Below are 16,201 nucleotides of genomic sequence, written 5' to 3'. Positions count from 1 at the left end.
GCCATTGAAGCTGCAGTTCCTCCTGAAGAGGTCTCATTTTGAGCCGTGCCAAGGGTATGAGATGTATCGCTGAAGAGCACATCCTCAGGAACGAAGCAAACATTCGGACTGAGACTGACCTTTTTGAAATTAACCTTGCCAATTTTTGAAGACGTAGCTGGCGGCCGTGTGACCAGAATGCGTTGCACTGGACCGTGTCTCACCTTGCTCTGAGAAAAACATGACTTGGAGAGAACGTACCTGTGATTTGCTGTTGTTGAGAACCAGCACCAGAGAAGAGAAGAGCTGGATACATTGTGCTGTGGCAATCTTGGCTTTGTGTTCTGAAGGACCTTTGTGCAGCCAATCGTCTAGATAAGGGAATACTTGTATTGCTCAAGATCTCAATGCTGCTGCCACTGGTGCCAAGCACTTCGTGAAAGTTCTTGGTGCCAATTTGAGCCCAAAACGGAGCACTTTGAACTTGTAATGGGCGCCAGCCACTTGAAAGCGAAGATATTTACACTTTTTGTGGTGGATAGGTATGTGGAAATACGCATCATCCATATCCATAAGACCTCCTTCGTTTAAACAACTCAAAATCTTGTGAAGACGGTGGGGAGGGGGAACCCTGGGCGGAGTAGGAGATGGCTGTCTGATGAATTCCAGGGTGTGGCCATTGGTTACTAGGTCTAGAACCCATTGGTCTGATGTCATTTCCTGCTACTTGTGAACAAAAGCTGAAATGTTCGGGCCCACGGGTAAGGAAGGTAAAATGGTTGGCGCCCTGTGGAGATCACTGCTTCCGGTTAGTGTCTCGGCCTGGATACTGCGATCTCTTTCGACCACCCTGACGGGAGATACTAGTCATAGACTATTGCCGGTATGATGCCTGGCTCTAAGGCTGTACTGGGATTGATACTGCTTATTCTGTTGGTTTTGGTATCCTCCTCTTGATTTAAAACCACGTCCTTTAGCTCCTCTAAAAGATCCGCGCCCGTATTGAAGGGTGCCTAATGATCGTGCAGTATCCGTGTCAGTTTTATATAGCTCAGCGGGCTTCATCAATATGTTTACAAAAACTAATAACTCTCCATCATAGGTCATGTCTAGAATCTTGGTTTGCCTCTCAGGTCTGAAAGTAGTGGCTTTAAGCCATCCCTGACGTCTAAGCACTGCAGCTCCTGCTAGCTGACAGAAGTTGGTGTTCACGATGTGGAAGGCTCAATCTATAGCTTCCGATGCGGCACGTTCCTTTCTGCCTTCGGTCCTCAGGAATGAGGTCAATGAAACTCGCCATGTCTGACCCCATTTGATGGTCATTACAGCAGATTATGGCTAGAAGATTGGCAGCTCTAATAGAGGCCGCTGCCAACGTAGAGAATTTATTTATTTAGTTTTTTTTTTGCCTATAAGGTCCAGACGACGTTCTTCCTTATTAGGCGGTGTGGTGATAGGCGTTGCGGGATTTTAAGAATTTTGTTGGGCGGCCTGTGAAATTACTGAATCTGGATGAAGGGTGGCCTATCAGACAGGATGGGCAGTATTTCTTTTCTATGCGCGGAAGCACTGCTGGAATAGACATTGTCTATTATAGGTAAGACTCTCGTGATCTTCCTGGATTCTTCCTTGAAATCATGAAGGAAATATTCTGCCTGTTCGACTGTAACTGGCAGTTGAAATCTAGCTGCTGCCCACTTCATTAAATTATGTACAGGATGCGCCATAGATGAGGCCATCGTAGACTTTGCTGTCGTAGACATGGTTATGTAGGCAAGGTTATTGCAGACGGGAACGTCATCATAGATAACCGTCATGAACAACATAGATGAGGCTGTCGTGGATGACAGTCATAGACAATGCCATCATAGATGAGGCAATCATAGGTGAGGCCATCCGTAGATGAGGGAATCATAGATGAGGCAGTCCTATGATGGCCATCCGTGGATGAGGCCATTTGTGGATGAGGCCATTTCATGTATGAGGTCATTCTTGGATGAAGCCATTCTTGGATGAGGTCATTGTTGGATGAAGCCATTGGTAAATGAGGTCATACAAAGATGATGAGGCTGTCATAGACGACAGTCATAGACAATACCATCATAAATGAGACAATCATAGGTGATACAAAACAAATGGTTGGAGGATGCACAGCAGTGGGTTTCAACTCTGGGTTAGCTTATGAGGTTGATTAAGGTTGGTTGCTCTCACAGGTAGTGTGTCCGTCCACAACGCTAACAAATATGGTTTGAATTGTGCATACATACAAGTGAATGCATCCCTGAGTGAGGCACTCCTTTAGGTTCAAAAAAAGGACTCCACTTGGTGTTAATCAATATTTTGAAAGTTTATATATGATATTCAATTCCAATGTATTCCAATATATTCAACATTTCAACTTGTGTGATGTAATGATAATAATCTCATTGATCATTAAGTTGATATGAACTCCAGCTCCAATGCATTTCGGGCAGGTTAACCCTTTATCAAGGAGTACTGTGAAAGACGAAGAAGATGTAATGAATCAAGCGAAATGTAATGTTCACTTCAAGGTGATGCGGAATTAGAGAGGTTACATGCAGGTGATGTGATCAATAACCTGCACCTGACATATAGCCAAACGAGAAAACGTGTAGAAGTTTCATGCTGATGTGTATTGTGAAGTAAACGGAAATCAAACGCGGCGGTTAAAACCATGTCGATGATCTGATGTGAAATATTATAACAAATGCGGGCGATCCCAAGTTACACCATGTGTAGTAATAAAGTGGTGGTCAACAATCAAGGGTGTATTACACTAGGACGGAAACAAACGAATGTGCCGAAAACGTGCAAGGGGTAGGCAGAACCACTTACGGTCACTCGAACGAGGAGATTCAGCCTCGCTGCAAAAAAAATATATATATATATAACGGGAAATTAGGATCCCTATGCGCAAAGATAACACTTCTACGAAGGTTGCGTGTAAACGTGAAAAGACTTACGTTTGGGGTTAGATGAAGCTTGCATGCTGGGTTTCCTGACACAACGGTAACACATCCGACGTGAACGCAATATACCTGTGAGAGCAACCAACCTTAATCAACCTCATAAGCTAACCCACAGTTGAAACCCACTGCTGTGCATCCTCCAACCATTTGTTTTGTATACCCTATACCGCCCCGGAGGGTAGCACGCCACGAATTGCCAGTATGCAATTTGATGAAATCACTAAGTCTACGGAAGCAAGAGCAAGTACTCTAGCCTTTGGCGATGATGAAAAAGCACGCATTTATTCCTTAATTGAAGAAGATATAGTCCAAGCCAGTTCAAGCCGCAACAAAGATCAATGTGTCAGAGAACTTTTATACCTCTCTAAACGCCAGATCAACCAAAAATTACACGCCAGCACACTTCTTAAATATCACAGAGCCTACAGAATTCCCCGTGGACTACGGATTGCCCTAAAGCCTTTGCTGTGTAAAAACTCAAAAACCTTCAAAGATAAATGGAATGCCATTTTAAACAAATGTAGCCTCGACCTGATACTTCTTATTGTTGAAGAGTTATCTTACATTCTAGCGGATCTTGAAAAAGACATCAAAGAGATACACAAAGAACTAGAGGATTCCATAACAGCAGATGAATGGTCTAAAATCTTGGAAGACATTAACTTACAACTTGACAAGCACACCAAGGAAATCAATGTAAGGAAAGTCAGGAAATATAGAAGGGACACCCTTGATTATAAACTTGACGAAGTTTATACGTGGGCGGATGTGTACGCCCAAAGGCGTAGAAACAAACCATACAAGGATCAAACCGATACCTCATCCTCTGGTAGTGACTCGTCATCCAGAACATTTAGAAAAAAAAACATCTCTACTCCGGCCACGGCCAGACAACCATACAAGGATCAAACCGATACCTCATCCTCTGGTAGTGACTCGTCATCCAGAACATTTAGAAAAAAAAACATCTCTACTCCGGCCACGGCCAGACAAAATCAACACCTAACCACGGAAAATGCTGAAACACCCACACCTCGAGATGACCCATCTACCTCGGTTCATTTTTTAGAGTCCGGCCAGGACGAAACAGAAGACTCAGGAGGAGCAAAAACAAAAGAAAAAGAAAAGGGGCCCCCACAAACGCGAAGCACGATCTTGAAGAAAGACAACAAACCCAAAAAGAACACCTAGTCATCAACATTTCAGATACCCAGTTAACATCCTATGAAATGAAATTACTTGAGAAAGGTACATCTTTTATCCCTACCACGACAACCAATTTACTAGAACTTGAAGTGAGTACTTTCAAATTTACACGTAAATTAAGATTACGTCATTTCTTTGACAATGTCCTAACACCAACGACATCAACCAAACCGGATCAACTCATGGGACTGCGTCCCCACAGCACATATCAAGCCCCGTGCAGTCACAAATGCATCGACCTATTCAAAAATCTAGTGAAACGTGACATCACCAAATTAAATTTTAGGAAGAAAGTCACTAAAAACATCACACAAAAAGATCAGGATACCTTCAATAAGATTGCTACCAACAAAAATATAAAATGTTTAAAATCAGACAAAGGCGGGGCCCTAGTCATCGTCAATACTCGAATGTACAACGACAAAGTTTCTGAACACATCAGTGATGTGAACACATACATGAAATTGCCAAATAACCCCACCAACCAATTTAAAGAAACACTTTTAAACATCATTACCAAGGCATATGAATCGGGAATCATTGATGATCGCACAAAAAAGTTTTTGCTTCAAGAACACCCAAGAAGCCAATCAATACACATGGCGCCTAAAATTCACAAGAACATAGTAGATCCACCCTTCAGGCCAATTGTTTCCACCAAAGGATCCCTACATGAACCTGTAGGGAAATTTTTAGATAAATATCTTCAACCTTCAGTCATTAAAATGAAAAGTTACGTGAGGGATACCACTGAACTTTTACAAAAACTTTCGGAAGTTTCCATCCAACCCGATGAACAGTTAATACTATGCACTGCAGATGTTAGTGCATTGTATACCTCCATCCCCCATGATGGCGGTATAGAAGCGATTGAAAAAACTATTCTACATAGTGACATTGATGTACCCATGCAAGAGTTTTTGATGCAACTTATGATTTTTACTTTGTATCACAGTTATTTTGAACATGAAGAAAACTGGTATCTTCAGATGTCTGGAATGTCCATGGGAAACTGTGCGGCTCCCACATACGCAAATATATATATGAAAGAGTACGAGGAGCTACATATCTATGTAAATGATGAATTCAACAAGAACATTAAGCTATACATACGTTACATTGATGACCTGCTCATCCTATGGAAAGACTCTGAAATAAATCTACAACGAGCATTGAAAGATTTGAATACCAAAAATGACAGAATCCAATTCACATGGCAAATGAGCAACAAAACCATTCATTTTTTGGATGTGGCCATAACTAGAACTCCTCAGGGATTCAAAACTGATTTGTACCGCAAGCCTACTGACCGTAATAACACCCTTCATTACTCCAGTTTTCACCAGGGTGCACTCAAAAAACACTTACCATTCTCCCAAATGCTGCGCGTCAGACGCATAACATCTGATGACCAACTAGCTGTAAAATGCATTGATGAAATGAGCAAACGATTCACAGAAAGAGGATACCCCGAATCTATACTTGAAAACGCGAACACGAGGGCCCTGTCTATCAGTAGAGAAGAAGCCTTAAGGAAATCCACATAACCACCAGATGACAGAATGGTTCTAGTATCAAAATTTTCCACAATGAGTCGCTCCTACAAGAAGATTATTCTTAAACACCGGCCGATCTTGGAACTTGAACCGGACTTCAAAATCATGTGTAATAAACCACCCATATTTGCATATTCAAGAGGCAACAACATCAAAGAAATTCTTGAAAAACCTCGAGTTATCCACTCAGAAAACAAAGGTACACGTCCCTGCATGAATTGCAGCAACTGCAATAATATCATCAGAGGGAATTCCATCACCCACCCTATGAAAGGAAATAATATCAAACTTCATGTGAATGCCACCTGCGATTCCACAAATCTAATCTATGCTCTCAAATGCCCATGTGGTAGAATCTATGTGGGGAAAACAGAGAGAAAAATAAAAGTACGAATAACCGAGCATAAATCCAATATAAGAACCAAAAATGAAAAATCTGCCGTTGCTGTCCACTTCAACGAACACCAACATACAGTTGCCCAAGTGAAATTCTTGGTTCTTGAAACCATCTCTAAAGCTGAAGGAAGAGACAATCGCAAATTTCTATTGCAACGTGAAATGACATGGATTTATCGTTTACAAACCATGAAGCCCTTAGGATTAAATGACAGAACTGAATTTAGTTGCTATCTATAACCTTTTGCACTTTTGAACCATGCCTCATGGCTTACTGACACTGAGCAGCGGCTTGTTACCTATTGCATCAAGTTACTCAGCCATTTGAATATGTATAGCCTTATTGTACCTTACATATTTTTTCCATACCCTGTGATTTATTGTGTCGTTATATGTATGTATACATGCACTTATATATTAGTTTTATGTCTACAGATGGTTCTCGAACAATGCCTTTATACAGTTTCTTTGTAAGTTTGCATCTGTTCCTCTTAAGATGGCCGCCGTGTTAGCCCATCATCTATTTTTTGTACCACCGCGTCACTACCGCTTTGCACGATTAAAACCACACACAGCCCCACTTCCGCGTTCACGTCGGATGTGTTACCGTTGTGTCAGGAACCCCAGCATGCAAGCTTCATCTAACCCCAAACGTAAGTCTTTTCACGTTTACACGCAACCTTCGTAGAAGTGTTATCTTTGCGCATAGGGATCCTGACGTCCCATTATATATATATGTATATATTTTTGCAGCGAGGCTGAATCTCCTCGTTCGAGTGACCGTAAGTGGTTCTGCCTACCCCTTGCACGTTTTCGGCACATTCGTTTGTTTCCGTCCTAGTGTAATACACCCTTGATTGTTGACCACCACTTTATTACTACACATGGTGTAACTTAGGATCTCCGCATTTGTTATAATATTTCACATCAGATCATCGACATGGTTTTAACCGCCGCGTTTGATTTCCGTTTACTTCACAATACACATCAGCATGAAACTTCTACACGTTTTCTCGTTTGGCTATATGTCACGTTGGTGCAGGTTATTGATCACATCACCTGCATATAACCTCTCTAATTCCGCATCACCTTGAAGTGAACATTACATTTCGCTTGATTCATTACATCTTCTTCGTCTTTCACAGTACTCCTTGATAAAGGGCTAACCTGCCCGAAATGCATTGGAGCTGGAGTTCATATCAACTTAATGATCAATGAGATTATTATCATTACATCACACAAGTTGAAATGTTGAATATATTGGAATACATTGGAATTGAATATCATATATAAACTTTCAAAATATTGATTAACACCAAGTGGAGTCGTTTTTTTTTAACCTAAAGGAGTGCATCCCTCAGGGGTGCATTCACTTGTATGTATGCACAATTCAAACAATCATAGGTGATGCCATCCGTAGTTGAGGCAATCATAGATGAGGGAATCGTAAGATGGCCATCCGTGGATGAGGCCATTCATAGATGGGGCCATATGTAATTGAGAAGATACATAGATGAGACCATTGTCATAGACGACCGTTGTAGATGACCATAATAGATGAGGTTTTCGAGGAGCTGAGGCTGTCCTAGGCAATACCATTGTAAAAGAGACCATCATAGACAAGACCGTCGTCGACGGCCGTCGTAGATGAGGCCGTCGTCGACGACCGTCGTAGATGAGGCCGCCGTCGACGACCGTCGTAGATGAGGCCGTCATCGACGACCGTCGTAGATGAGGCCGTCGTCGACGACCGTCGTAGATGAGGCCGTCGTCGACGACCGTCGTAGATGGGGCTGTCGTCGACGACCGTCGTAGATGGGGCTGTCGTCGACGACCGTCGTAGATGCGGCCGTCGTCGACGACCGTCGTAGATGAGGCCGTCGTCGACGACTGTCGTAGATGAGGCCGTCGTCGACGACTGTCGTAGATGAGGCCGTCGTCGTCGACCGTCGTAGATGAGGCCGTCGTCGACGACCCTCGTAGATGAGGCCGTCGTCGACGACCCTCGTAGATGAGGCCGTCATCGGCGATCCTCATAGATGAGACCAATATTGGTGAGGCAGTAATAGTAGACATGGAGTTTTTAGACTCCTAATGTCAGGTTAAGAGGATTTCCTTGATGAGTTGTAGGATCAGCCTCTGAGGAAGTTATTTCCAATTGCCTCTTTCTGTGAGAAATGCCTTATAAAGACTCAAGGTGAGTCTTTATGGCTTCATGCGCGCCCTCTGGAGGCTCCTGGCGCGACTTTTTCCTTTGACCTCTCCTATGAGGTGAAGGAATCCTTGTTGTCCTCATCAGAATTGGCAGATAAAAGTTATCCCAATAATAGCCTCCTTTCTCAGAACGAGTTATTGAGGAAAAGGTTAGACATATTTCGTAGTCTATTACCTTATTTTCGGCCAATCTGCCATATTACTGCCTTAATAGGGTCAGAGAAATGAAGTATGATCCAAGTTGATCTAAAAAGAAGTAAAAGCTGAAGAAACTGAGCAGAGCTCAGGGAGACTCCCTTCACACACGACGTGCGGTAAAAATCTGAGGAGAACTGGCTCTGCAGAGAGGGTTCTAGAGGGTGCTGTAAGCTGATTGGTTGGGACAAAATCTTTGGTCCTTTTGGCATAATGAGGTAGATAGGCTACTACAGTTTAGGCCTCAGGCCTTTCTCTTAGGCCTACTACTATAATTTACCTTTGGCACTGCTTTTTTTATATACCGTGGGACTCCCGCCTCGGCGACGGGGAATGATTCAGGCATGTGAATCTATGAAAGATACCCTAATACTGGATAACAGTACCTGTTTCAGCACCCTGGCTAACGTGCTGCATAGCGAAATATATATAAGGTACCAAAGGTGAGACGGATTGCATTACAAATGCTTGTTCTTAACAGGATTGATGTTCCTTCCCTGAGTATAGATAGTTGATGCTTTGCAGTTGATTTTGGCAGGACTGGAGGTGAAGGGGTCTTTAAACCTAGAAAGTGTCTAAAATACTGAGCACCCATTTGTCGCTTGTAATTGAAGTCCACTGGGTCATGTGCAAATATACTGCTCCTCTCACTGAAGTGGGTAACAGGGGGGGATATTAGGCTGTCATTGTCTTGTGCCAGAAGATCGTCTGCCCCTAGAGGAAGGAGATTTTACCTAGGTTGTTTTTGGCTTTAAGAAGCATCTCTGGGAAGGGCACCCTTGACTTTCAGAATACCATAGTCATTGCAGTTGCTGCTAAAAAGACTAGTGTCTCTGGTTCATGTTTAATTGTTATCATTACTTCTTTAATATGCTGTTCAGACAGAGATAATCCTGAAAAGGGTAGATTCATGATTTTTAATAGTGCGCCAGGTTTTAGGTTTGTGAATCATAGCCATGATGATTTTCGAATGGATATTCCATTGCATCCAGTAGTTGACAACTAAGTTGAATCAACTGCAGCACTAATGATCTGGTTAGCTACCAGAGAGTTCTCTTGTAGTATTTCAGTAAAATCTTGTTGACAGTGGTTCAATAAGTGTTCTATGAAGTAATGCATGCCTTCATACATGTCCCTTTGTTAGAACCGCAGGACAGATTATCATTTTATTATGTGTGGCACCTGTTCCACGTACATTCTGCCCACAGCATCTATGCGCTTGCTTTCATACTCTGGTGGGGGTGTGGTTTAAGGGGCAGAAGCATGCCTTTTTCTCACTGAGCAAAATATACCCAGGCGTTCAAAGTTAGGGTCAAAACACAGTTGACACTTCTGCAAACAAACCCTTGAAGATAGAAGAACTTTGTGATCTTAACCTAGTGCTTCTGTATTTCCTGAAGAGAATATTATATATGGCCTTTGGCCAAAACCAATTTACCTGTATCATATTCCCTGTCTCACATTTGTCTTGGTTATTGTATGTAACTTGGGGTCAATATAGACTTCACATTAGTTTTGTTTCATTATTTTCCCTAATTGTTGCATTTTCCAATGTACAATAAATAATATTGGAATGTCTGAAAACATCTAGAGTATGCTTTGCTTCACTAGATTGAATCTAAAAAATATTTATTTTGCTGTAATAATGAAAAATGTATAAATGAGTTTTATGTGAAAACCTGTGTAAGTTTTGCTTAGATAACCAGGTTTGTATGGACATTTGGGTTGCTCTTGTTTCATTATAATATATTTTTCTCACTGAGGTCACTATCATAGAGTCTGGTTTGGATTCTGATCTCAAGAAGTTAGGGTAGGGTCATGATGTGTTTTTTAAGCAACCATCATGTTGTTGCTTTGACTGCCGTAGGGGAAAGGAGTTTGTCTTCTGCTATATCCAGCAGTCTATATGTCAAAGACAAATGAGGCTTAATTAAAAGCTACCCTCGTTTGCAAAGTTTCTAGTACAAAGAAACAGCTGGCTGTGGGGCCTCTACAGGAATGTTTAATTTAGTAGAACCCCTGGCTAAGACCTCATGGAAGTTGGAATTGTCATTTACCAGAGAGGTGACTGATGAAGATGCAGCCTGTGAAGTTGGGGTAAAGGGCATAGATAACATAAAAATGGAGATGACTCCAAAGACACAATTGACAAGGATTGTGTGCCCAACATGGCTGGGGATAGATATAAGCTTTATGACATCTAAGAAGATGGACTATGAAGTCTATCATCTTTTACCTTTGACGTCAAAATTATCATTATTGAGTGGTGGCAGCCTTCAACTTCATAGATGGTGATTTTGATGTTGACAGAGTATGGGATGCTGTCATTGATGTAAGTTGCATCTTCTTTAATGTTGATTGATGTCTATGTTTCGACATTGAGTGGCAAGTTATTCCCAAAGGCTATCTCTCTTGTTGCTCATGATGTTGTTTGAGAGTTTTTGAGCCTTCATGCGGCAATGAATAAGTAGGAGCAGAGGCATTCAAAATCAACACCTTTGACATAGAGCTGAAATGATATTAGGAATGGTGTCATCAATGTTTTACCAATTACTTTCTTTCTTTATATCTCCCCTTCTTTGGGAGACTTTTTCAGGAATAGGCTGTTTCTTGGATGAGGCGTGAGAAGATGATCTGTCTAGGCTTCCTTATTTCTTCTGTTCTTCCTATGCTCTCATGTCTTCCACGTGACCCCTCAGCCTTACACCCTATTCTTTCTGCCACATAAGGCTACTTCTCAAAGAGAAAAGGCACATTTTGTGGAGTAAATCTGTCAAGAATTAGCAAAACACTTGACAGAATAAGTTTAAAGACATTGAATGAAGCTGTAAAAGCTAAGATTTTTCTTAATTCCTTTAGTCTAAATAGAAGTGTGAAACCTCACATGTGTTCTGAAGGTCCTGCTCACATGAGCCAGAAAATAGACACTGGCTCTCTGATGTAACTAGCATGGTGTGCACTATGGGTAGAGGAACCTCTGACTTTTGAAGAGACAAGATCCCTTTTCTCAATTTACAATGAAAGTCTATGAGGCAGCATTTTCTTTTTCTTCTCTTCATACATTTTGACCACCCTGCACATTAAAAGCTGCAATGCAGGCTTGGAAATTATATTCAGATTTATCGTCACTATCAGAAAAAGAACATGAGCCTCTGGTAGGGTGTCACAGGGTTTGGCTTATCATAAAGACAGATGGGCATTGAAGTTTAAATGAACAAAATATATGTAGAATGTTCTCCAAGGTCCAAGCAGGCAGCGCATAATTATTCCTTTGGTTATGACTTTCAATGAAGATCTTACAATACCTCCCCTCATCAGTTGTCTGGTCTCAAGACATGCTCCTTTTGGAAACTAAAATTTGTGTGTGAGGAACACATATACCTGTCCGTTTTTGTAGATAAGGACAACAGTCTATGTCAAATACACTGAGAGGAGAGAAACACAGAAAAATCAGAAAATAAAAGAACTAATGGAGTTAAGACAGCACTACCAACATACCTTCAGGTCTGTCATCAAAGTCTTCATCCTCTTCTTCGGACCCAACAGAGTACTCCGATTGGTTGTCTGAAATACCATTATGCCATTCTGTAATCAGAGCACAACTGTCACATGATAAGACACTGGTGCCCACCCCCCACCCACCCTACCCCACCCACCCTCCCCCCTGCAGAGTCTGCTGTGCCCAAAGAATACTACCCACAACAGGATTACTACCACTGCTCTCAACCCAGGGATACAGGCTTAATGGGGAACAAGACACAAAATGATTCTGTGCATTACAAAATGTTTGCACCAAACAGATACCCACATCACATTGAGGGCTATAAAAGTTCTACGTGTTCATATCTGGCAAGTCCCCTGAGAAGAAAATAGTGTACCCATTCCATCCTTTAGCAGCAGAGTAAAATGCAATGGACAAGCTGATGCTAATTCACTATAATTCTACCCCAAACTCTTAGCTACTTGCTGCTGGATTGAAGTAGATAAAAGTGTTTCATCTAGAAGAATTCACAGGCCTATTAATTTTTAAACCAATTTATAATTAGGGTTAGGATATAACATCTAGACCCTGGTGCGTGTTAATGTTTTCAAAGCTTAGTAACGATTAAAGAGTTAGGTTACATAGGAGAAGAATATCACTGCAACCAGTCTCTTTCATTAGATTTTAGAACATTGTAACCCCTCAAGGATTTAACAATCCAGCCTAATTCGGAATCATTATTACTTCGAAAACCTTATCCCAAATCATTAATGTTACTACTTTGGAAACAAAAGAGTGGGAAACACCAGGCAGGGACTTAGTAGGGAAGGAGCTTTTTATTTCAAAATTTATAGAGCTGGAAGGGAAGCAGTCTATGATTATCGTTGACGGTAACAGTACAAGAGCCCCATACACTATCTACCACTTGCCTAAACATCAAGTGCAAAATTTCTACCAAGGGTATTCTTACGGAAACCAAAAGGTCTGGAGCAAATGCTCACCCTTCACCGTGCTATGACTCTTTTGGAAAGATCGTATCACATTTTGTAATAATATTTGTATTCCATAATGCTTTGAAGGTCAGAAATGCTCTTTTGACTCCCCTTTAATGGTAATCCACTATTGGGACATGACAGTGGAAATATGGTATCAATGGGAAATATTAATGTGCCAAAATGTAATAGCCTAAGTAGCGACATCCAGAATATCAGTAAGATAAGTGAGGATAGGTTAGTATAGGTTCACTATACTTAAATCCACTTTTATATGCCTTGATGATGCATATACTTTCAAGGATATAGATGTGGGATTAGAATAGTAAACATATGTCTATCTATAAATTCTTACCATCTCGTTACATAGGCGACAACAGTTTGGAATACTGATATTTCCCACACGTTATTCTGAGTTATAGCCCTACCAATGTTCTATGACCATGCCCCAGAGGAGGTTCCTTTCTTATAACTGGAGATTGGAAATACACTTAATTGTGATTCTTAAACCAGTCAAAGAACGGGCAATCAATTTACTTAATTTGCGGCTCATGCTGTCAAATTCCAGTAAAGAAATGGAAGTGGGTGACTTGCTACACATTCACAGTCTATTCTTTGTTTTACACAGGATTACTTACAAGGAACTACAAGTGATGCCAAATGAAGTGGCCGTTCCCTTGGTACTTGTACCATGTTAACAGCAACTTATTGCAAGCCTACCATATTGTTTTAAAAACCTATAAAATCCAGGCACTAATGGCTTACAGAAAGATGTTTAAGAAAATAAGTGCAAAACATTTTAATTTTATTTTTATTGTCATGATTGATTCAGTGACTAATGTCCTTTCTCTCTGCTAATGGGTGGATCTCTGCACCTCGGGATATGCTACTTATCCTCCACAGTGGTTGGCAGTATTTAAACAAACCCTTCAGTGGGAGCTGAAAGAACTGTAAACAATAGTTGTACAATAGAATCTTGAGTCAGAGGAGTCACATAAACACCCACTGGGACCTTCTGTCCTTCTTTTACCTCTATTGCAAATCAGGCCCCTTCTGAGTAGACCTGTGTTTAAGAGAAAGCTATTTCAGAATAAAATGCAGCTTCTTTCCAGCATCAAACATTTTGTTTCAAATTTCATAAGCATCTTGTGAATCCAAGTAAATATTGACATCAGAACCTGATACCCTGTTAATCCCAAAACACATTGTACAGCTGATGAGATCATTTTGTTTCACATGGTAATAGAAAAGAATATTGGTTTTATTTATGTCAAGAACCACTTCTTGTCTTATCCACAGTCTGCATTCTCTCTGACAGCCCTCAACAATATTATTAAACTGCAGGAACGTGATCATATTAGTCTTGATAACCTACCATGACAAGGAACTGCGCTTGTTCAAACACCCTTCACCATGACAGCTCCCCTTTATGCTCTATAAATTAGCCTGATTTAGTAAAAGATTATTTCTAACACACACACAACCTTACACACAAGTCAATTGTTCCTTCCCTTTCCTAAAAATTCTCCCCTTTAATTTTCTTGTTCTACAATATTTAGACCTCTGAAGCAGCATATTCTGTCAGTGTGCATCTTTGATGTCAAAATAATGGAGAAAGCCATAATGACGAATCATGACTGATGAATAATGTAAAGGAGAACATAGCAAAATGAAGAAATGCCGTTGTGTATAAATGTCTACCACATATGCAGGCAACCACAACAGGATCCAGGGCAGACACCATTCTAGTCAACTCAATTTAAACCAGACAATGATAGAGATATAAAGCAACAGGCAAAGTCGACCTAACAGAAGGAATGTCCGCTTACAGGGAGCCCCAAACCACATATTTTCACACTGTAAATACAAAATGGACTTGGGAGGAGCAGTACCAGTAAAGGAAAAGGCAACATTTGTGTCATAAATTTGAAGGGGCAAGACACAATGCAATCTAAGAGGCAAAACAAAACATTAGAGGAGAAAAAGTGGCTAAATTGAAAAGAGAGAATACTTGGTTTACAACTTGTCCCTTAGAATAATAAAGGAACACAAGTTAGTCCAAAAAACCTTATATTAAATAATATATTTATCAGAGTGCATTCGTCACAGTGGATTTCATCATTCAAATCTTTCTGAAATTTACATAGATAAACATATTTCCATAGACTTCACTAGTAATCTCTGATCTTCAGTAGCTTCCTGTGAAATTTTGGATCAGCTTCAGGGCAGCCTTCTTGGATTAAAAATAGGGCTCCTAGTTGTTCATAATTATTTTACTATGTTATTATTTTACATTTCTGTCTAAATTAATTCATATTTATTTTAAATATATTTTATTGGCAATTATCCTTCCCAGTATTTATCGATTGGAGAAATTAAGGTGCAGCTAGGGTATTTCCAAATGGATTTGACCAATAATTGTGCACCTATAATTGGATGCCGGTCATGGTTTATACATATAAGCTGCCATATCTAATACAATAAGGCACTCATTGGAAAACATAACCATTATAGTCCAACCACATGCAGATTGGGAGTTATTTAAGGAAAGCCCACCCTTTTGGACTCCTCTTGCAGCCAGACTGCACAGGTATGGGTTTGGTATTCTTGATTCCTACCGAGGAGAGCTACTCAAAAGAAGAAATATTTTCCATATTTTATCTTGTTAAAAATAAAGACTGGAAAAAACATTGTTGTCTGTCTGTATTTATGTGTAAAAAATAGTGAACACTGAAATATAAAGCCATTATCTATAAAGCACTGTGGGAACTAGACTTGTCTTTATCAGGATTGTTTGGCACTCCTAACCTCCACTTATTACTTCCTGCAGTCCAGAAACAGTCTTTTTTAACAGAGGAATTTATATTTTGTTTTTTCAATGAGGCCTCCTCAGACTTGGTATAACCCTGTTCTAGATGTCAGCTGAACAGCCTTTGTATGCAGCTAATGCAGCATATGCTTTGTGGTTGCATTTATAAAACACTTCATTACCCTGACAAGGCGCAGAAGAGCTTTCTGTGGAACTACTACCAAGGTCCAGAAAGATGAGTGAGGGTTCACTAGGATGAACATGGATTTTGATTCTTTTCTGCAGAACAGAAATACATTTTTTCCTTTTACTTTCTGCTGTTGAACGTTTAAACTTGTATCTTCAAAATGTAGTGATGTGTTATGCTCTGATATTCACACTAT

At 40.6% G+C, this 16,201-nt stretch overlaps 1 protein-coding gene across 8 annotated transcripts in view; it reads right to left on the bottom strand.

Annotated features, from left to right (window-relative positions):
- CHD3 (chromodomain helicase DNA binding protein 3) overlaps positions 1-16,201 on the bottom strand; it is a 1,139,027-nt gene that overhangs the window by 350,155 nt on the left and 772,671 nt on the right. For 3 of the 8 annotated variants that reach the window (XM_078670235.1, XM_078670233.1, XM_078670234.1), the window contains exons 26-27: positions 14,040-14,072; positions 12,035-12,121 (exon numbers count right to left, since the gene is read on the bottom strand). In XM_078670235.1, the coding sequence (XP_078526361.1) occupies positions 12,035-12,121; positions 14,040-14,072 (120 nt within the window). The remainder of the gene's footprint in view (positions 1-12,034; positions 12,122-14,039; positions 14,073-16,201) is intronic. The other 5 variants (XM_078670239.1, XM_078670237.1, XM_078670240.1 and 2 more) reach the window with 3 other exon arrangements.

This window comes from Lissotriton helveticus, chromosome 12 (genome assembly GCF_964261635.1).
Source record: "Lissotriton helveticus chromosome 12, aLisHel1.1, whole genome shotgun sequence".
NCBI classification, from domain to species: Eukaryota; Metazoa; Chordata; class Amphibia; order Caudata; family Salamandridae; genus Lissotriton; species Lissotriton helveticus.
Note: the sequence above shows the minus strand (reverse complement) of the source record. Positions and strands in the feature narration are given on the sequence as shown.